General features: G+C 41.3%; 1 protein-coding gene across 4 annotated transcripts in view; it reads left to right on the top strand.

Moving 5' to 3' along the window:
- Nucleotides 1-19,721, top strand: part of CSNK1G3 (casein kinase 1 gamma 3) — a 73,839-nt gene that overhangs the window by 33,019 nt on the left and 21,099 nt on the right. For all 4 annotated transcript variants that reach the window (XM_040968625.1, XM_040968794.1, XM_040968709.1 and 1 more), the window contains exons 3-8: nucleotides 815-855; nucleotides 4,597-4,666; nucleotides 11,240-11,388; nucleotides 13,162-13,396; nucleotides 18,981-19,066; nucleotides 19,176-19,260. In XM_040968625.1, coding sequence (XP_040824559.1) covers nucleotides 815-855; nucleotides 4,597-4,666; nucleotides 11,240-11,388; nucleotides 13,162-13,396; nucleotides 18,981-19,066; nucleotides 19,176-19,260 — 666 coding nt within the window. The remainder of the gene's footprint in view (nucleotides 1-814; nucleotides 856-4,596; nucleotides 4,667-11,239; nucleotides 11,389-13,161; nucleotides 13,397-18,980; nucleotides 19,067-19,175; nucleotides 19,261-19,721) is intronic.

Below are 19,721 nucleotides of genomic sequence, written 5' to 3' on the forward strand. Positions count from 1 at the left end.
ATTAATTTTTCAGAGCTAATTACTTAATAATGTCCTCTTTTCTTCCTATCTATCTATCTATCTATGATTACTCATCTACCTGAAAGGCAGAGTTATGGAGAGAGAGGGAAGATAGGGAATTCTCCATGAGCTGATGTGCTCCCCCGATGGCTGCAGCAGCCAGGGCTGGGACAGGCCAAAGCCAAGACCTGGAACTCAGTCCAGTTCTCTCAGGTAGAAGCAGGGATCCTAGAATGTGGGCCGTCTTCCCCTGCTTTCCCAGGTAAAGTGGAACTGGCACCCATGTGAATGCTGGTGGTACAGGCAGCCGTTTGTGGACACTGCACAATGCTGGCTTTATTGTTTTGTTTTAAGTGTATTCTATGTTTCTTACGTGCAGCTGATTTATATGAGCCCTAGTAAGATTATATCTCAGTAATAAAGAAGTTAACATGAAATGGAATGTTGCTTTGGAGAGTAAACTTGTATTTCTGTTTTTATGATAGGAGTTTTGGTCTCACTGTTCATTTAATGTGTATTGCTTACGTTTTTATGTATTAGAGTGGTTGTACAACATCAGTATCTTTTCATTTGTGTATTTGTTAGTATTACTTTACTAAGTTCAGATGAAATACTAAATGCGATGCTGAGTTGATTATAAGATTAAACGTTGCCTTAGTAAAGCATAATTTGCTTCCTTAGAAGCAAAAACCTATGCTGCACTTAAATATATTATGTGCTTTGTCCTCCAAAGCATAATTTTACCTACTGTAGCCTTAAAAATTCATTGCTTGCAGTATCTGACTTTTTTCTTTTTTTCTTTTTTTGGTTCAAGGGAAAAATTTATATACAAATGAATATGTGGCAATTAAACTGGTAAGTTCATGCTTCATGTTTTTCCTCAATTGTTGCTTATTATTTCTTTCAAAGGGAAAATAATGGGCGTAACTGATCTTGATCTTTGATTTTGTCTTCTACAAAAATCAGCCCTTTTACTTTGCCACTATTGTAAATTGGATTTGTAATTTGTGATACTATGTTTAATTAGGTATTATGTTTAATTAATTGTGTTTAATTAGCATTAGCAGTATTTCTCTTGGTAGTTCAAGCATTTTACACACCAGCGTGTTCTTTTGATTCAGGATTCTTTGCAAATGTATTTCCTAGCACCTTCTGTAATTTCTTTTCTGTTAATATTTTTTATGTGTGGTAAGACTGGTTATTGCTTGTCTTTGAGCTCTTCAAAGAAATGCTGTAACAGGGGAGGGAGATCAGGGAGAGTGAAGTCCTTCTGGACCTTTCTGAACCTCCAACTGTGGCCAGTGTGAAGGCTGCAGCAGGAGAAACTAGGGGCTAATCGGGACTCTGAAATCATTTTTATAAGATGTGCTTTCTCCAGGGATCAGTTTTCTTTTCTTGTTTTAATTTTATCTTTAATATGGCTTGCATAATTGAGGGGGATGCATGCCCGTGTGGGCCTCCGGTGAGGGCCAGGAGAGTGACATGGAGGAAGGTGGGACACAGGTTTTAATCCCTTCTTTCTTTTTTCCTCTAGTGACGTGGGAGGAAGCAGGGAGGGTGTTGCTTCTTGCTGTCAAACTGATCAGCGCCGAGACTGTTGTGGGGAAGTGTTCCAAGGGTGTTCTTGAGTGGCTTTGATAGCCCTGAGATGTTATCGGTATCATTGCTGCAGGGTTGAGTGAATATTTTCGAGGTCTGCTGATGGACATAGGCACCAGCTGCAAAGCTTGGCTGGGACAATTGTCCAGCGTGTCCTGCTTTCCATCCTCTGATGAGACGGCTGACTTTCCCTGCTGGCCTAGATGAGCTGGCTGTCATGTCCCCCATGTGTACCTGGACATGCTGTCTACTGTGCAGGCAGCAGTAGCCGAGGAGGCCCAGTCCTGATACCGTGCACTCCAAGGTTGGACCACGCATCCTGTGATTTTTTTTCCCCTGTGGTCAGGGTGTGAGTCCAGCAGTCCAGTTGGGGAGCTCTTCCCTCCCACCAAGAAACCTTGCCTGGGGTGACCTCAGACTTGACTTTTGTGTGCGATAGCCACTGTGCATCCTGTAGATGCAGATTAGTTCTGTCTCATTGCTCCTGTCTCACACAGACTGATGGGGGCTGATCCCAGCCAGACTGCCACTTATGTGCTTTTCATTTTTATTCTTTAAAGAAAAAATTCTTTTTAAAAAAGTGAATTTATTTGACTCGGTACAGTGGCCTAGTGGCTAAATTCCTTGCCTTGGATGTGCCAGGATCCCATGTGGGCGCAGGTACTAATCCTGGCAATCCTGCTTCCCATTCAGCTCCCTGCTTCTGGCCTGGGAAAGCAGTCGAGGATGGCCCAAAGCCTTGGGACCCTGCACCCGTGTGGGAGACCTGAAGGAGGGTTCCTAGGTCTTGGCTTTGGGTCGGCTCTACACCGGCTGTTGTGCTCACCTGGGGAATGAACCATCAGATGGAAAATCTTCCTCTCTGTCTCTCCTCCTCTCTGTATATCTGACTTTGTAATGAAAATGAACAAATCTTTTTTTTAAAAAAGTGATTTATTTTATTTGAAAGGCAGAGTTAAAGAGAAAAAAGAGGCAGGGTGAGAGATCTTCCATCTGCTGGTTCACTCCCCAAATGGCTGCATTGGCCACAGTTCAACAGGATCCAGGAGCTTCTGGGTCTCCCACATTTGTGCAGGGGCTCCAGCACTTGAGCCATCGTCTGCTGCTTTCCCAGGCCACAGGCAGGAAGCTGGATTGGAGGTGGAGCAGCTGGGACGAGAACCACTGCCCATACCTCTGGAGGATTATTGGGCTATGCCATGGCACTTTGAAAGATTGATTTCTTTGGAAGGCAGAGTTGGACACACAGAAGCTCACAGAGTCCAGTCACTGGTCCGCTCCCTACATGGCCGCAGTGGGCACACTGGAGGTAGGAGGCGAGAGTTTCTTATGGGTGTGCCATGTTGCATGTGTGGATCCAAGCTCTTAGGCTGCTCTCAGCTGTCTTTTCCAGGCACATCATCAGGGAAGTGCAGCAGCTAAGGCTCAGAGCAGCACCTAAATGGGTATAGCAGGTTGGAGTGTAACCTGCTTTTCAGCACCGTTCTTTCTGTTTTTGATCCATTTTGTGTAATGTTTTTCCTAATTTTTAGTTCCCACATTTTCCCTTCTGTTGTGTTAATCAGCTCGCCGATCAGGTTTAGCTATTTAATTTTCAGAGTTCTGTTGTTTCTTTACATTTTCTGTGACATTGTTATTACTTCCTTGCTGATTCCTGGATTTGTTACTCTGCTGTGGTTTTCTGTAGATATTTTCAGAATTTAGTGTTATTTGTACATATATAATTTGTGCTTTTGTTCATGTCTTTGTGTCTATAAATGCGTATATGGAAGATACACTCTGTTTTATCATTTAGGTAAAATCCAACAATAGGCAAAAGCTAATTCAAGGGTGATAGAAGTTCAAAAGTTCTTGCCTGTGAGGCAGGAATGGTGGGTGTAGGTTACTTGACTTAGTTGCCTAAGGCAGGTGTAGTTCGCAGAGCTCACGGGTCTATCTGATAATTAAGAATTGTGTTTCATCATATGTGAGTTTTTGTTCAGTTAAAACAGTTTAAAAGATATGGTTGCTACTGTCTGAATTTTCATGTCACAGTGTGTTCTTTCTTTTCTGTGACTTCATTTCAACCTAGAATCTATATCTAAGTTGTGGTGCAGTACGGTAAGCCACCACGATCCTAGCTGCTCAGCTTCCCCTCCAGCTTCTTGTTGTGTGATGGGGAAGACAGTCAGAGATTGTCCAATTACTAGGGCCTCTGCCATCCCTGTGGCAAACCAGGATGAAATTCCTGGGTCTCGTTTTGGCCCAGCCTAGCTGTCTGTTGTGAGCATTTGAGGTCTGAACTGCTATAGGTGGTATTTCCATCCTTCTCTGTCTGAGTGTGTCTCTTTCAAATAAATACATTCATTACAAATAAAAAATAAGAGTCATGGTTGAGTGTCAGGGCGTTTAGACACTGGTGGAGATGCTTGCATCTTGCATCTGACTGTGGCTGCCTGCTGATGCAGGTCCTGGGCACTGGTGTTGGTGCCTCATGTAATGGGAACCTGGCATTCACAGGCAAGACAAGGATTTAGTCTCACGTCCTTCCTTGGTACCTGGGAGATACCGGGGTCCTATGTATATTTGTGGGGGGATGGGAACTTTGTTAGCTGATGGAAACTTTTTCTCACTCTGTTTTTCAAACAAATAAAATTAACTACGTAAACAGTTCAGGGCTGAATTCCTGCGAATAGCAGATGTAGTGTTCCGGGTCACCATGTTGTTAGTTTCCAAGTTTAGGTGTGTATTTTTCTCTGTGGTCAGAGGTAAGCCTGAGAGAATCCCTCATGCCTGCTCTTCACCACACTTTTAGTTTACTTGACTTTATGTACAGTAATGAATGTCATCAGTTTATTGTATTCAAACATAAAGTTGGTTTTTATATTTATCTACCTTTGAACAGTGCAAGAAATCTGGTGCAATATTGCATTGTAGACTTGACATGCGAATTCAGTACATTAGCAAGTGGGGCTTGGTTGTTTTTGCTAACAATATCTATGTGTGTTTTTACTCTAGGAGCCCATGAAATCCAGAGCGCCACAGCTGCATTTGGAGTACAGGTTCTACAAGCAGTTAGGATCTGGAGGTGAAGTCTTCTCTTACTGTTGACATTTAGATTAAATTGCCACAATAAAATATTGTTAGTTTTAAGGAACAATATTTTAAATTTAATTGAAAATAGTTGCTTCTTAGGGCTTTTATTTACTAGACTTTTATTAAGGTCTGAGTGATTCCTTTTTGATTTTAAATATAGGAAATTTAGAGGCTTTTTAATTATTGCTATTGTATGCAGAGAAATGTTGTGAAAACATTTAATTCTGAGTGTAAGATGCAAATAACTGCCAAGTTCTTAAGTTTGTGGCAGTAAATTAGTTGTTAAAATGACTTGAAGATACTGTGGTGGGCTAAATAGTGGCCCCGTACGGATGCCCACGTCATAATCTCTGTGAATGTTACCACGGCACAAAGGCTTTGCCGCTGTGACTGATTACGGAGTTTGAACCGGAGATTCCTGCGGACTGTTTAGGTGGGCCGGAAATACAACCACAAATACGCACAGGACACAAGGCCAGGCGCACAATCTGCACACACCAGAAAGGAGAAGGCGGTGGGGCTGTGGAGCGGAAATTGGAGTTGTTGCTGTTAGATTTGAGCCTTAAGCACCTGCAAGGGTTTCTGGGAGTCTCTGTTAGAGCTTGTCAGGGGAGGGAACCCTGCCTGGTCACACTGATTGCAGGCTCCTGGTCTCTCCTTCCGGGAGAAGAAATTTCTGTTGTTTCAGAGGAGTCATTGTTTATTCAGTACGAATCTCCATCTGCAATGTTGAGAAGGCTTTGGGAATGTGTAAGGATGGTGGTTGTACAGTAATGAGATGTATTAAGATGTCATTGAGCTCAGCCAGGACCTGAGGCTTAATTAGGGCTTCCTGCAATTGTTAGAATGGTGAATTTTGTTAGTGTGTTTCTCATAATAAAAATAAGTATTTAATATTCTTCAGTGAGAGATCTGTGAATAAAGAGACAGTTTGGTTCTGTCTCTGTTCGCCCACGTGTCTCTCCTTTGTATCGCTCACCAGGAAGTAGCTTTTTTTCCCCTCTTGTTCACTGAATCTGTTTTATACATGTTCTCATAATGTTCATGGAAAAATGCAGACTATAAAAACCTATGCATGAGTTCAAACTTTTTGGCACCAAAATAACCTTCCTTTAATTTCTTTTTCCTTGAGGTTTTGTATCCTTACATAGATATTGTACACCATCACTTTCTACAACAAATATTTAGTATAGTCTTATTGTTTGATATCCAGTCAGTGTTCATTGAATAAAATGAAGATCCAGATTCACAAGTAAAGAACACACAGGTTGTTTGTTTGAAAGGGGGGAGGGGAGAGAGATTGACCCAGCAGCAGTCAGAGAAGCTCCGGGAAGGCTGCAGGTGCTGGCTCCTTCCCCAGAACTTGTACCAGTGGAGCTTGGGTAGGCCGGAGCCAGGACCTGAGGCGTGATCAGGGTTTCCTGTGGGAGTGCAGCGGATCCAGGCACCTGAGCCATTATCTGCTGGTCCCCAGGGAAGGGTGTTGCTAGGAAGCTGAAATCTGGAACCTCCTGCTGTTTGAAATCAAACCTGCCTGCTGTTTGAAATTAAAAGGAATGGGTGAGGTGTTCTTGGAGAGTGTAGAGCCTGGTGAAAAAAGAGGATCAAGGATAAACTACAGGATTCAGTGAATTGGTTCGAAATGAACTAGCCTATTGGTAGCAGAAATTGTGACAGAAGAGTTTAAAGAGCATGTGAGAAATAAGTTTTGAGATGGGCAATGATAAGGTTGGGATCCTTCCAAAGTAAGGAATCATGCTGCCATCCTTCATGTATGGCTCATCTCCCATAATCCTGGAGTGTTTCTGAAACTGTTTAGGTATCTCAACTTTTGCTGCTGTTTGGGTTATAGCTAATGCTGTGCCGCATTATAGCTGTTGCCATCTACTACATTAGAAATGAAAACAAATATACTATTGTGACACTCACTTAAAAGTAACAATACTAGTAATGCAAACATTTTAAAATGTGAATGAGCTGTACTTCCCAAAACAAAATGAGAAAAGTGAATTGCTTTACCTATTTTACCAAGCTCTTTTATGTCTGCCTTAATAGAAAAACAGCTAAATTTTTGTATCTTCTGTATTCTGTCATTTGTGATTCAACATGTCCTTTAGTACTTGGAAAACTTGCTCATTCATTTATCAGAGAATGAGAGTGGACAGGGTAAATGGCATCCTTGCGTGAAAGGTTTTCCGGGCCCCTGCCTCTGCTCCAGTACCCCTACCTTCCGCTTGCGAGTTGGGAACTGCTGACCTGGGAGTATAAGAAGTGTGTATGCTAAAGGTGAAATATGTCTTAACACAAAACATGTTTTAAAAAGAATACAGCTGGTGTTACAATTGGGTGTTAATAATTGTAATTAACATTTCTAATCAGATTTTAGTTTTGTTTAAATATGAGCTGTAGAGTCTAAATTTTAGTCTGTGTTAATGCTTTTATTCTAAATCTTTCCAATTTAACATTTTGTATGAATGACTCTGGAACTAAAGGTCGATCATGATACCGTTTCCTTTGATGATTCATTTGATGCCACACTTCAGGAACTATAGTGATTTAAGATGAGGGATAAAATGCCTATCCATCCAGCATTAATGTTTGTGATTTTAATTCATCAGTGCTGTTTTAGCACTTGAAAAACTAAAATACAAAATGAAATGTTTAATAAAGTGAATTTTGGGGGAATGAGGGTGGGGTTGTTGAAATGCACTTACTGAAAATTAGACATCCCTATAAATAGTCACAGAGAGCTTTCGTAAGCTCAGAATGGGTGGCTTTTTATAGCAGTCTCAAATAAAAATAGTTTTAGAACAGTTGGAAATGAATGGTGTTTAAGTTGATAGTTGACAGAATGAAAGCTTGCTTCTGCTGGTGACTTGGATTACACTCTGCTCTCTAGCAGTCAGATGCTTTGAACGCAGACACAGTGGGTGTCGTGACCACTCCTTGACTCTCCTTGCGCTTCTCTTGTGCCCTCTTTCCTGGACTTCCAAAAATATTGCTGCCTTTGGACTTGTCAGTCATACTTTTAGTTTGTTTTGTTTTTACCCTATGCCCTCTTATTAGTTCAAACTTTTTTTTTTTTTTTATTACAAAGTTAGATATACAGAAAGGAGGAGAGACAGAGAGGAAGATCTTCCATCTGATTATTCACTCCCCAGTGAGCGCAACGGCCGATGCTATGCCGATCTGAAGCCAGGATCCAGGAACTTCTTCCAGGTCTCCCACATGGGTGCAGGGTCCCAAAGCTTTGGGCCGTCCACGACTGCTTTCCCAGGCCACAAGCAGGGAGCTGAATGGGAAGTGGAGCTGCCGGGATTAGAACCGGCGCCCATATGGGATCCTGGGCGTTCAAGGCGAGGACTTTAGCCGCTAGGCCATGGCGCTGGGCCCCCAACTTTTTATCTTAACAATTTGACTTGTTCGCTCAGTGTTAGGAATTGTCAAAACTCATCCTGAGAAATGAAATTACATTTTAAGTAATTTTTTCTTTGTGGTCTGTATCTTCTTCATAAAAATTTGGAAAGGTCTCGTAACCATAAAAGTGAAAGCAGAAAGCACCTATGTTTCCATGAATCTCTCATCTTTCTGATTTTTCATTTTAGCCTTTTCTATTTATGTGTATGTTAACGACTCATTAAATGCATTTTATTTTGAAGAGGAAAGAAAGTTTTAAAGAGCAGCAAACATTTTTGAGGAGTGTTTAGGAAGAAACTAGTAGGTTTGTCCCCACATGGTAGGGGCTGTGTTACCCTTCACGGGTTGAATATGTCATATTTTGTATGAATTATTCAAGGGTGATGCTTGTTTAAGTAGTTGACAGTTGGAACAAACAACAGAGCCTGAACATAATCACATGGAGATTTGTGCTTATTTTGAAAAAGGATAGCATGGGTTTTTTACCCCACAAATGTGGCTAAATTTTGTTCTCACAAGGGAACAATGCTTTGTTAGTCTTTTCTGATTAAATGTACATGGTGAATGCCCTGTGGATTCTGTGTCAGTACGGGAGAAGTGCTTGTGTCTTAGTCACTCGCAGTGTAGGGAGAAGTCATGCCAGAGGCACTGCTCTCTGCAGGTGGCTGGGCCGTGGCTGGCTCATTTACCCTTGAAGGAGTCTGACTACTTGGCACTGTTTTTTTCTTTGAAATACTAGCAGACTGAATTGCACATATATTTGAAATATTGATGTTTCATTATGAAAAATTAAATCATAAGAATTAATAGCATCAGTTTTATTGAGCACAAGATTTTATGTATTGGAAATCTGTCAAGGTCATCAGATTTTACATGGTTTTCATTTTTGCTAGAAAACTTGAATTCAAGTATTGGTAATATATTCTTGTCAGTTTTTCTTGAATAGTATTATAATTCTAGGGAGTTCTTTTGTGTGTGTGTGTTTGGTTCATTTGGTTAATGAGAAATTTACAACAGTTTGTTTTAAGAAATCTTAATTGGCTGCATTTTCAGTTCTCTGATGAGGCCTTGTACGATAAAACAGAGTTAGTGTGTACATGGGCTGAGCAGAAATGTTTGCCTTTATTCATAAAGGGGTTAGAGAGAAAGGCTGGAAAATGCAGAAAGAGTGAAAGCACTTGAGGCATTTCAAAGCCTCTTGCCTTCTAACATGAGAATCTGAGAACAGTTGAAACACATCTGATGGCTTAAGCTCAGGTTATTTTAGGCAACACCTCGTGTAAGGTAAACAGAGGGAACTCATTGCCGTGCTGACCACAATCACCCTGCCTGGATGTTTGTTGTCTCTCAAGTCAGATAAACAGTTCAGTTTCAGTTGATGACTTGAAATGTTAATGTGAGGGACTCTTTTTCATCCAGTCTGGGCCTTCTGCAGACTTGAGTATAAAGCAACGACCTCCTATAATTTTTGCTTGGCACACTTTGGAGTAGAATAAACAAAAGCAGACATCCTTGCCTTGTTCATAAATGGAAAGTATTCAGGAGTTGACCAGGTAGTTTTTTGTTGATTTCCTTCATCAGATTTGGGAACCTTCTCTTCTGAATTCCTGAGGGTTTTGTTAGATGCTTTCTTTGGAACTATTAAGATACTAGAGTTTTTTCATATTTATTCTGTTAGGGTGCTGAGTGTATTTGGTAGACTTTAAACATTTGCCCAAGTCTGCACTGCTTTGATCATCTTAATCGTAGTGTTTTCTTCATTTTTGTATCTGTAATGTCCGGCCCTGTTTGACCTGTGGGATAAGATGCTGATTGCGATGCTTGTGTGCTGTCAGTGTGCCTGGGGTGGGTTCCTGGCTGCGCTGCGGGTCCCAACCTCCTCCTCAGGCGCGCCTGGGGAGACAGCAGGCCATGACTCAGACAGCTGTGTGTCTGACAGCCTCAAAGACGACCCTCATTGAGGTTCAGAATCCTGGCTGCTACCTGAACCAGCCTGGGCCGGGGCAAGCATTGAGACAGGAACTGTCGGAAGGACAAGCCTCCTTCTGTTTGTGCCTTCCTTTGCTCTGTCCCTGTCACTCTTCAAATAAGCACACTTTAATATACAATGATGGCCTCTGACTTTATATTTGAAGTTTGTATAATTTTGGATGGCTTTTATAATGAATTAACTACTAATTTAGAGACCTTGTGATTTCACAAGTTTCTTGCTTAGAAGGCCAGGCAAAAGCTTTGCTGGTTCCTCTGCAAGAGCCTCATTGGGCTGCAGTTACTTGTGAGCCTATACTGCATGCTCATCTTGGGCTCCCACCCTTGTCTGTGCTCATTGGTTTTTGTCAGAATTTACCTGCTTGTGGTTCAGGGTCCATGGCTTCTGGTCCCTAGGGCCTCCTCCCTGCCCTGGGAGTTGTTTGTTCTTGCATGGCCAACACAGGAGCCTCTTTGCTGCTGCTGGTGTCCAGCATCTAGACTCGTTTTCAGGGCCTTGGCCTCATGATGTTATGCGCACTGGGATACTTTTCCTTGTGAGTCACATCAGGTCACCAGACAAGTGCCGATGTCACTTCTGCCTTATCCCTAAACCTTAAGAATAAAATCTCAGAAATCTCATTTGTAGGGTGTATATACCCAGAAATTGTAGGGTGTGAAATTAGCCCTCCATAGGGTTATTAAGATAGCTGTGATTTTATTGTTCAGTTAAAATAGAATCTTCCTTATGTGTTAAGCATTTCAGGCCATGGAAATTTGAGCATATTTCAGAAGGTTTTTTGGAATAAGGACCAAAGGTTGGTTTGGTGTGAAGGTGTTTCTTATTGGTGTAAAGATGTGTTTTGTAACGTGCATAGTGTGAGCATCTTGAAGGCCTCTCCGGGAACAGATGCTTCAGCGTGTGGAGACACTGAGATACTGCAGCTCCTGTATGCCCGCCATCAGGGGTAACCAGGCTGCCAGGAACACAGCAAGGAGAAGGTGTAGGATGGGGGGTGTGCTTCGGAAGAGTTTATGATGTGTCTGGGAAAGGCACAAATGCTGTGGTGGTGCTTGAAACTATAAAATTTTAAAAAAATGTGTATTTGTTAATTTTCTGGGGGTAAAAAGCTTGGTACTTACAGTGGTGAGACTGTTAAAACCTGGTCTTTTCTTCCAGATGGTATACCTCAAGTTTACTACTTTGGCCCTTGTGGTAAATACAATGCCATGGTGCTGGAACTCCTGGGGCCCAGTTTAGAGGACCTGTTTGACTTGTGCGACAGGACGTTTTCCTTGAAGACGGTTCTCATGATAGCCATCCAGCTGGTGAGTAACGTGCTGGTGGCTCACTGGGAAAGCAGTTGGATGCTTTGTTGGTTACACAATTCAATAAAATGTTTGTAGTTTGATGCTTTAATACTGTTTGATCTAATAAAAATATTTCTGCTTTTCATATTATCTTTCTAGAGGATGCATTAAGCGTAAAGAAACTGACTCAAGTGTGTTTGAAAATTAATGTCTTAATTGCTTTAGGATAAGAATTACCACTTAAATGAGTTTTTCCCCAGTGTCTGTGTAAAAGACATGTAAAGGGAACCCTAAGAAGCATGAATTCCTAATCATGATGACAGATCTTACTGGCCTAGGAAAGGGAAGCAACAGATTAATGAAGGGAGCTTATTAATAAATTATTTACATTTCAGGGAACCTATGAGACAACGATTTAGAGTATGAATTAAAGGCACTTTTGAAATAAATGACAACAGGAGTATCCGCCATAATCTGTAAAACTAGGTTTGACCATTGACTGATTAGTTTCCCATGTATAGGTTTATCCTATTGAAGTATTCTGGTGTACTTGAAACTTAATGTTCAAAGATGTCTGATAAACAAAATTTTTTAAAAATGAGAAAAAACCAAATGTGCAGAAGTAGCCTGATTAGTTGAATAAAAGATTAAGAGCCATAAAATAATACATACTTAATAAGAGTGGGTAGTAAAAGAATGTGTCATGGCCTGTCAATTGCTCGTAGTGTATTGTCCATTAGAAGTTTTAAGTCAGGGGCTAGCATTGTGACGTTTGATGTCTGGTGGGGAAAACTGCTGCCTGGGATGGTGCTGTTGTCCTGGCTGCTCCACTTCTGGTCAGCTGCTGGCCGGTAGCCTGGGCAAAGCAGGGCAGGATGCCTGAGCACCTGGGCTTCTTTACTCACAAGGCAGACCTGGGTGAGGATCGTGGTGTCTGTGCTTGGTCTGGCCCAGCCCTGGTTGGTAAGGCCATATGGGGAGTGATGAAGCAAGGTAACAATTTATCTCTCCCCTTGTCTCTTTGTAACTCTGCCTTTTGTATAAGTGAATCTTTAAAGGAACAATTACAGATCATAGAAGTTACAGAATAGATGACTGGGAGTTGGTTAAAGGAGCCTATAGTTACGTTGTATTTACATGCCGTTATTAACACCATTATCTCTAAGTGAGGCAGTTTTGTTATTTGTGATGTTCTATTTTACAGCGGTTTAATCCAATGATATTACTTGATAATCTTTAAAATAGTTAATAAAAATATACTACATTATTATAAGATTCTGATTTTAAAATTTTCTGGGTTAAAGATGTTATTTCTGTTTGTTTTTAGTACTTAAAGAATAAAGATGTAATAAAAAGGAAAACATGTTGAATGGTGTTATTGTCTTTATTTAACAGTTTTTATTCGTAAGTTTTTGTAATATAGTTGTAAAGTTGCTAGGTTATTGAACTAAAGAAAACCATGCAGCTTTCTGCAGATGTCTGTATACTCCGGGTTATCTGTGTCATTAAAGTTTTGCGTGTTGTCAGATAGCACCCTCCTTAAAGTGTTGACTGAGTCAGGCTTGCTGATAGGAAAGGAATTCGTAAAATCCAAACATTTTATTTATGAACACCATAATTGGAAAGAGAAGGTTTTAACTATAGACTGATAATATTTAAAGTTTAAAAAGTTTTTGATATTCTTCTATGTTGTTTTCATTATGAAAGTTGTGTCTTGCCTCTATTATACTTTGTTTAGCTAGTTAACGCCTAAATAAAATTCCTCTTTTTTTTTTTTCTCTTTAAACTAAGATTTCTCGTATGGAATATGTCCATTCAAAGAACTTGATCTACAGAGATGTAAAACCTGAGAACTTCTTAATAGGACGACCAGGAAACAAAACGCAACAAGTTATTCATATTATAGATTTTGGTTTGGCAAAAGAATATATTGATCCAGAGACAAAGAAGCATATACCATACAGAGAACACAAAAGCCTTACGGGAACAGCAAGATACATGAGCATAAACACGCACTTAGGAAAAGGTACGTGTGCCTTTCGCAAGCACGGAAGGGAGCAGCCCCGGGACAAAGCTGCTGTTCATTTCTGCTTACAGTTTAGGTTTTGCAGGTATAACATGCACCTAGTGTTTATTTTTATTTCAATCTTAATAATAAAACATTTAAAGCAAGTTGCTGTAGAGTGAATGAATGACAGTTATCTTTACATTAGCTTCTATGTGTGCTTTATAGAACTTGGAATGTTCAACTCATGTTGTTACGGGATGTGTTTGCTCATTTCTACTGACATTGACTCCTGCTGTTAACTGGCTATAGTGTGTGTGAAATTCTGCGAGACTATAGCCCTCTGTTACAGCTGGCTATGGTATTAGCACCTTTTTAAGAGATAAGGTGCTTGGGGCACAGAATGTCACAGTGGGGAGAGTTGGCTTTCTAGTCTGAGCTTTGTATCTGATCCAACCAGAATTAATTTGTGTGGGGTAAGATGAAGATTGTGGTTCTTCTTGTGAATTACTTTTGAGAGTTTCTAGGTTGTATTTGGAGTAGTTTATTCTTCAGTCATGGTCACTGTTTGTGTCATAGGAAGTATAAGCAGTTTTCTGCTTTTGACTGTTCCTGATGTCTCACTCCCAAGAAATATCAGGAAAATAAGCCAATCAGTTATGTACCATCACCACTGTGAGCTTCTTACAGATTTGCATAGGACCTTCCAAGTTACTCCATTCTCTTTCCAACACTGGATCTGGCCTTTCTCTCCTGTTCCTTACAGACTAACTCATTATCTGCTGCTGTCCCTTACTTGCTTTCCGCTCGAAACTAACTTTCCTCAGTGCCTGCTTGTTGGTAGGCTTGTATGTTGTGTCCTTTCAGAATGTGCAATTTGCATTTATTTAAGGAAAGTATGTTTCAAACTCAAGTAGTTTTGGAGCTTGTTTTTCTATGGCAAATGTTTCTGGTGGTTTTGAGCTGTCATTGGGTTAGGTTATAGCTTAGGGAGTGCACTTTGTTAAACTTAGGCACATTTGTATTTGCATATGCAATGTCTGAGAAATTTTTGTTGCATGGCAGTTGTTAACAGAGTTGTAATAACAAAGAAAGGTCAGTAGTTGATTGTGAGACGTGAAGTCACAGCTGGGCCGTGGCTTTGTGTTCTGCATTGCACAGTGGTAAACAGGATCTGTGTGTAGAAACAGCAAAGTGAGGCCGACCTGATAGTTGGAAAAAGCCTTAGAGCAAGGGAAATGGCTCTGAACATCCCCAGGAATCTCTTGCTCTTCTCCTAAGGACAAAACAATTGTTTCTTTGGCAAATGCTGAAAACAACACAAAGCTTTTGTTTTTCTTTTAAAACATTTTTTTTTGAAGCAGTTATGGAGAGAGAGAGGCACACAAGGAGAGATTTCTTCCATCTTCTGGTTTACTCCCCCGAATGGCTGCTGGAGCAGGGCTGTGCCAGGTCAAAGCTGAGAGCTTCATCCCGTATCCCACCTGGAAGGCAGAGACCCAAGTACTTGGGACATCTGCTGCTCTCCCAGTTGCATTTGCTGGGAGCTGGATACGAAGTGAGGTAGCCAGTACATGAACCGGAGCCGGTATGGCATGCTGCCATTGGCAGTTTAGCCCACTATGCCACAGTGCTGCCGCTACACAAGACTTGATGTTTATTTTCCCCCGTTTGAGAAAGCCCTGCTTCTCAGTTTTCAGGTAGATGGATAAGATGGGTACTAGCAACAGAAATTTTTTTCTTCTCCAGAAAACTTGCAATCCTATATAAAAAAATAAGAGTGTGCTAAAGCAACATGCATTTGAATGCTGAAGAGTTCAAGCATTCTTTAACATGACATTTCTTGTGTGTGTGTGTGTGGTGCTATTAAGGTATAGTACTTTATGAGGGTTCAGGGCAAGATCAAGGAATAGAGGAAAGTGTGACTTGTTGATGTGGTTTTACTTTGTACCTGTCTAATTTTTGTGTTCCTGCTTTGCTTTGGTTTGGATGATTATTTGTAAAACCTTGTCTCCTTGGCCCATTCGTGTATTCATCTTGAGTATTCAGTGGCTTGTTGCATGCATGAACTTTTTAAATGGGTAATTTGGTCAGAAGTATGTTGTAAGCATGTATGTCTTGTTTTGTTTGAGGATTGATCCTGTATCAGATTTTGTTAAAAGGTTTATTTGTTTATTTGAAAGACGAGAGAGAGAGAGAGAGAGAATCGTTCTCTGCTGTTGCTGTCCAGATGGCCCCAAGAGGCAGGGCTGCCCTGACCAAAGCCAGCACACAGGCATTTCCTCCTGATTGCCCACATGGGACCTGAACGCTTGGGCCAGCCTCTGCTGCTTTCACAGCCACTCAGAGGTGACAGGTGGAGCGGCTGGAGTTCAAACTAGCACCCATACAGGATGCCGGCCCGGGGGGTCTTACCCATTTGTGCCACAGTGCCAGCCTTAGTGTTAAACAAGGAAAGTGAGGGTTACTAATGTCAAAATTGTAGAATTCAGCATTTTGATTCTTGTGGTACCTGTTGGTCTTTACTAGGCATTGTCAGTTCAGAAGGTGGTAAGGTGATATACTTTTATGCCTTTCTTTGGTCTGTGCCCATGTCAGAGGTGGAATCTTGACTGAGCTTTGTGTTACAGCTGTGCATTTGCATGGTTCACTCCAACAGAATCTTTATTTAGTGTTGTCTTGATGGATTGTTATTTTTGTGTCAGGTCTTAGCAAATCTACTTTTTCCTACCTTACCCTTTAAAGACTTTTTTTTTGTCTGAAACATTGAATCTTGTATCACCTTCCTTTGAATCCTTTTATTTCTTTTGTTGAAGTTAGTTGAGGTTAAGTAAAAACTCTATAGTTGGCCTTAGTGCATAGTCATAAAATGAGAACTAAATCTTTTGGGGCAACTGTTTGACATGGCAGGTAGCATGCCATCCAGGACACCTGTGTCATCTGTTGGAGGGCTCTGGGTCGGGAGTCCCAGCTCTGCTTCTTTTTGGTTTTAATTTGTAAATGTTTATTTATTGAAGGAGTTACAGAGAAAGAGGGATAGATAGAGAACAAGAGAAAGAGCAAGAGCAATCTCCTGTCCCCTTGTTTAGTCTACAAATGACCTCAGCAACCTGGGCTGAAGCCAGGAGCTAGGAGTTCCTATTCCATTGCTTTCCCAGGTGCATTATCTAGGAGCTTCTAAATCAGAAGTGGGGCGGCTGGGACCCCAAAACATCACTCACATGGCATACTGTTGCTTTAGGCAGCAGCTAAACCCCCTGCACCACAATGTCAAGGTCCCTAGCTCTCTTCCAGTTCCAGTTTCCTGTTGATATGTATTCTAGAAAATAGACGGTGATGGTTCAGTTAGCTGGATTCCTAGCGCCCATGCTAGAGCTCTGGATTTTATTTCCGAGCTCCTGAGCTCAGCTTGCCTCAGTCTTGGCTTTAAAGGCATTTGGGAGAACGAACTGGAAGATGGAACTCTCTGGCTCTTAAATAAATTAAAAGGAAAAAAATGTGTTTCTTAGGATATTTAAAGCTTTTAAATGATTCACTTTATGAGTAGAAGAGACAGAACTGCAGAATTACATTGTTTAAAAAAATTTGTTTTCTGTGATCTTGTCCTGTGTTGTAATCCTTGTGATTTATTTCTAGGTTAATTGTCCAGACTCCGAAAGCCTGCTTCTTAAGCTGCTCAAGCAGCATTTTAGAAAGATTTATTTATTAATTTGAGTGGCAGAGTTAGAGAGCTTGGGAGACAGATGTGCTGAGGGGTCTTAGCGTGTTGCTCTGCTCTCCCTGCGCCGCAGTAGCTGTGACCGAGAGGACGGGAGCTGTAGCCTGGAGTTCCCTCTTGGTTCCCGGGGCCCTGAGCACTCGCCCCGTCCTCTGCTGCTTTCCTAAGCACATTAGCTGTGAACTGGCTGGCTTACTGGCTTGGAGGTGAAGCAGCCAGGATACAAACTGGCACCCACATGGGATGCTGATGTGGCAGGCAGCAGCTTAACTCGTGTACCACAAACAGTTTTTTTTTTTTTAACAATTTAAAAATCTGCTTTACAATTACTATTTGATAGTTTAAAAATGTTTTCCTGGAGTGTAAAGAACATAATATTCCCTTTAAAATTTTTTAATTATCTATTTGAAAGGAAGAGAGAGAAGAAAAGGGTGGGGAGAGAAAGATAGAGATGGGAGAAAAGAGAGAATTTTCATTCACTGGGTTACTCTTCAAGTACCTGTAGTAATGAGATGAGGGCCACGCTGCAGCCAGTATGTGGGAATTCAGGCTCAGCGGGGCTCCCCCCGACCCCTGCTGGAGCCATCCCATATGACCTCCTGGGGTGCACGTGTGGGGAATGGGAAATGGTAGAGGAGCCAGGGTTCAAACCCACGCCCTCTGATAAGGGGTGGGGGTGTCTTCATGGGCACAGCGAATGCCTGATAGTTTCTTGGTGTTTTAGGGTAAAACTGTATGCAGTATGATGGTTATGTTGTACACAGTGGTTGGAGGATGTGTATATTTTGCTAAGTACATTTGTATTAGACACTATTTTCATTTTTAAATGGGTTTTTTTTCTGTTATTTTTGTTTTTGGGCTTCACCTCTATTTTTTTCTTGGCATTATAAATAGCACGGTTTCTGCCAGCACTTTTCTTTTGATTCATGTCTCCTAACCTGATAGCCAGACTTAGTGGCATTTTATTTACGTTAAGAGAACCAGATTTTTTTTAAATTGGAAAGGCAGATATACAGAGAGGAGGAGAGACAGAGAGAAAGATCTTCTGTCCAATGGCTCACTCCCCAAACGGCCAGGAACTAGGAGCCAGGAGCTTCTTCCTGGTCTGCCATGTGGGTGCAGAGTCCCAAGCTTTGGGCCGTCCTCGACTGCTTTCCCAGGCCACAAGCAGGGAGCTGGATGGGAAGTGGAGCAGCCGGGATTAGAACTGGCATCCATATGGCATCCCGGTGCATGCTAAGGCGAGGACTTTAACCAGGCTATTGCGCCAGGCCCAAGAGAGCCAGGTTTTTTTCATAGCACCACCTTAGCAACACAATCACCTCCTCTGACACCTGCTATGGCTTCTGAGTGTGTGTACTGGACTCAGTAGCTCAGAAAATTGCTTTTTATTTCTTTCTATGTCTCTTTGCTTATTTATTTGAAAGTTTGGAGAGTGAGTAAGTGAGGGCACATTTGTGTATTTCCATCTGCTGGTTCCCTCTCCGGGTGCCCACAAGGATCTAAGCTGGACCCAGCCTCTGCTGGGAGGTTGAGTCAGGTCTGTGCTCCCAGGTGGAGGGCAGAAATCCAGCTGTTGGAAGCCCCACTTGATTTCTTCTTGGGTGTCAGCAGAAAGCTGAAGGCAGGAACCAAAGAGAACCTGTCCTTGGCCTTTGATCACTAGATTAGGGTTTCCTGAAGAATCATGGAGGTGTATTTGAAAGATGCACACAGATTTAAATGTGAAAACTTGGTGCTTTAGACGGTTTCATCACTTAGAGATACTAAATGTCTATTATGTGATATTAAACTTCTGAAAGTTACATGTAAGCAAAAGTCAGTTCTCTGTTCTGACATCCTTAACTTCTAGAGGAAAGTGATGTCTCCCCCTCTCTTGCGTTTCAGAACAAAGTAGAAGAGACGATTTAGAAGCTCTGGGCCACATGTTCATGTATTTTCTAAGAGGCAGTCTTCCTTGGCAAGGCTTAAAGGTAATTGTGTTCTTCTTTAATTTCAGAAAGAACTAAGTTATGTTAAAGTCATTTTTGTAACTAAATGATTTTCAAAGTTGCTTTTTTTTCTTCTTTTTTCATGTTTTAGGCTGACACGTTGAAAGAAAGGTACCAGAAGATTGGAGACACAAAGCGAGCCACACCGATAGAAGCACTGTGTGACAATTTCCCAGGTAATGGATCATGCCGGAGGGAAGATGTGCTTCTGTACAGAAACCAGAGTTGTTCATTCCAATTACTTAAATTCATAAATACTTATCATGTTTTGAAAAAATTAACTCAGTGTGATGTGAATGATCAGCGTAAACCAGATATGGTTTGTATATTTACACAGGCAAATCCCGTGTTTAATAATGTTAACGAGTCAGTCCCAGCCAAAGTAATATTTTATTCAGTGACTTGATTTAATATGTTAAAATATTTGCTGGAGAATATTAACTACAAAGTTTTAGTGTATTGTGTTATTTAGTTATTTGGGTCTTAATGTCAGGTTTTTAGCAAGTATGTGAAATTGATTTAGTTTACTTTTAGGTAGATATTGATTATTTTGAAGTCTTTAAAAGGAAGAGAGGACGAAGAGAGAGTGTGTGCACTAGAGATATTCCATATGCTTGTTGGCTGCACAGATGGCCAC

Source organism: Ochotona curzoniae, unplaced genomic scaffold (assembly GCF_017591425.1).
Source record: "Ochotona curzoniae isolate NIBS_2020 unplaced genomic scaffold, NIBS_Ocur_1.0 contig_1, whole genome shotgun sequence".
NCBI lineage: Eukaryota > Metazoa > Chordata > Mammalia > Lagomorpha > Ochotonidae > Ochotona > Ochotona curzoniae.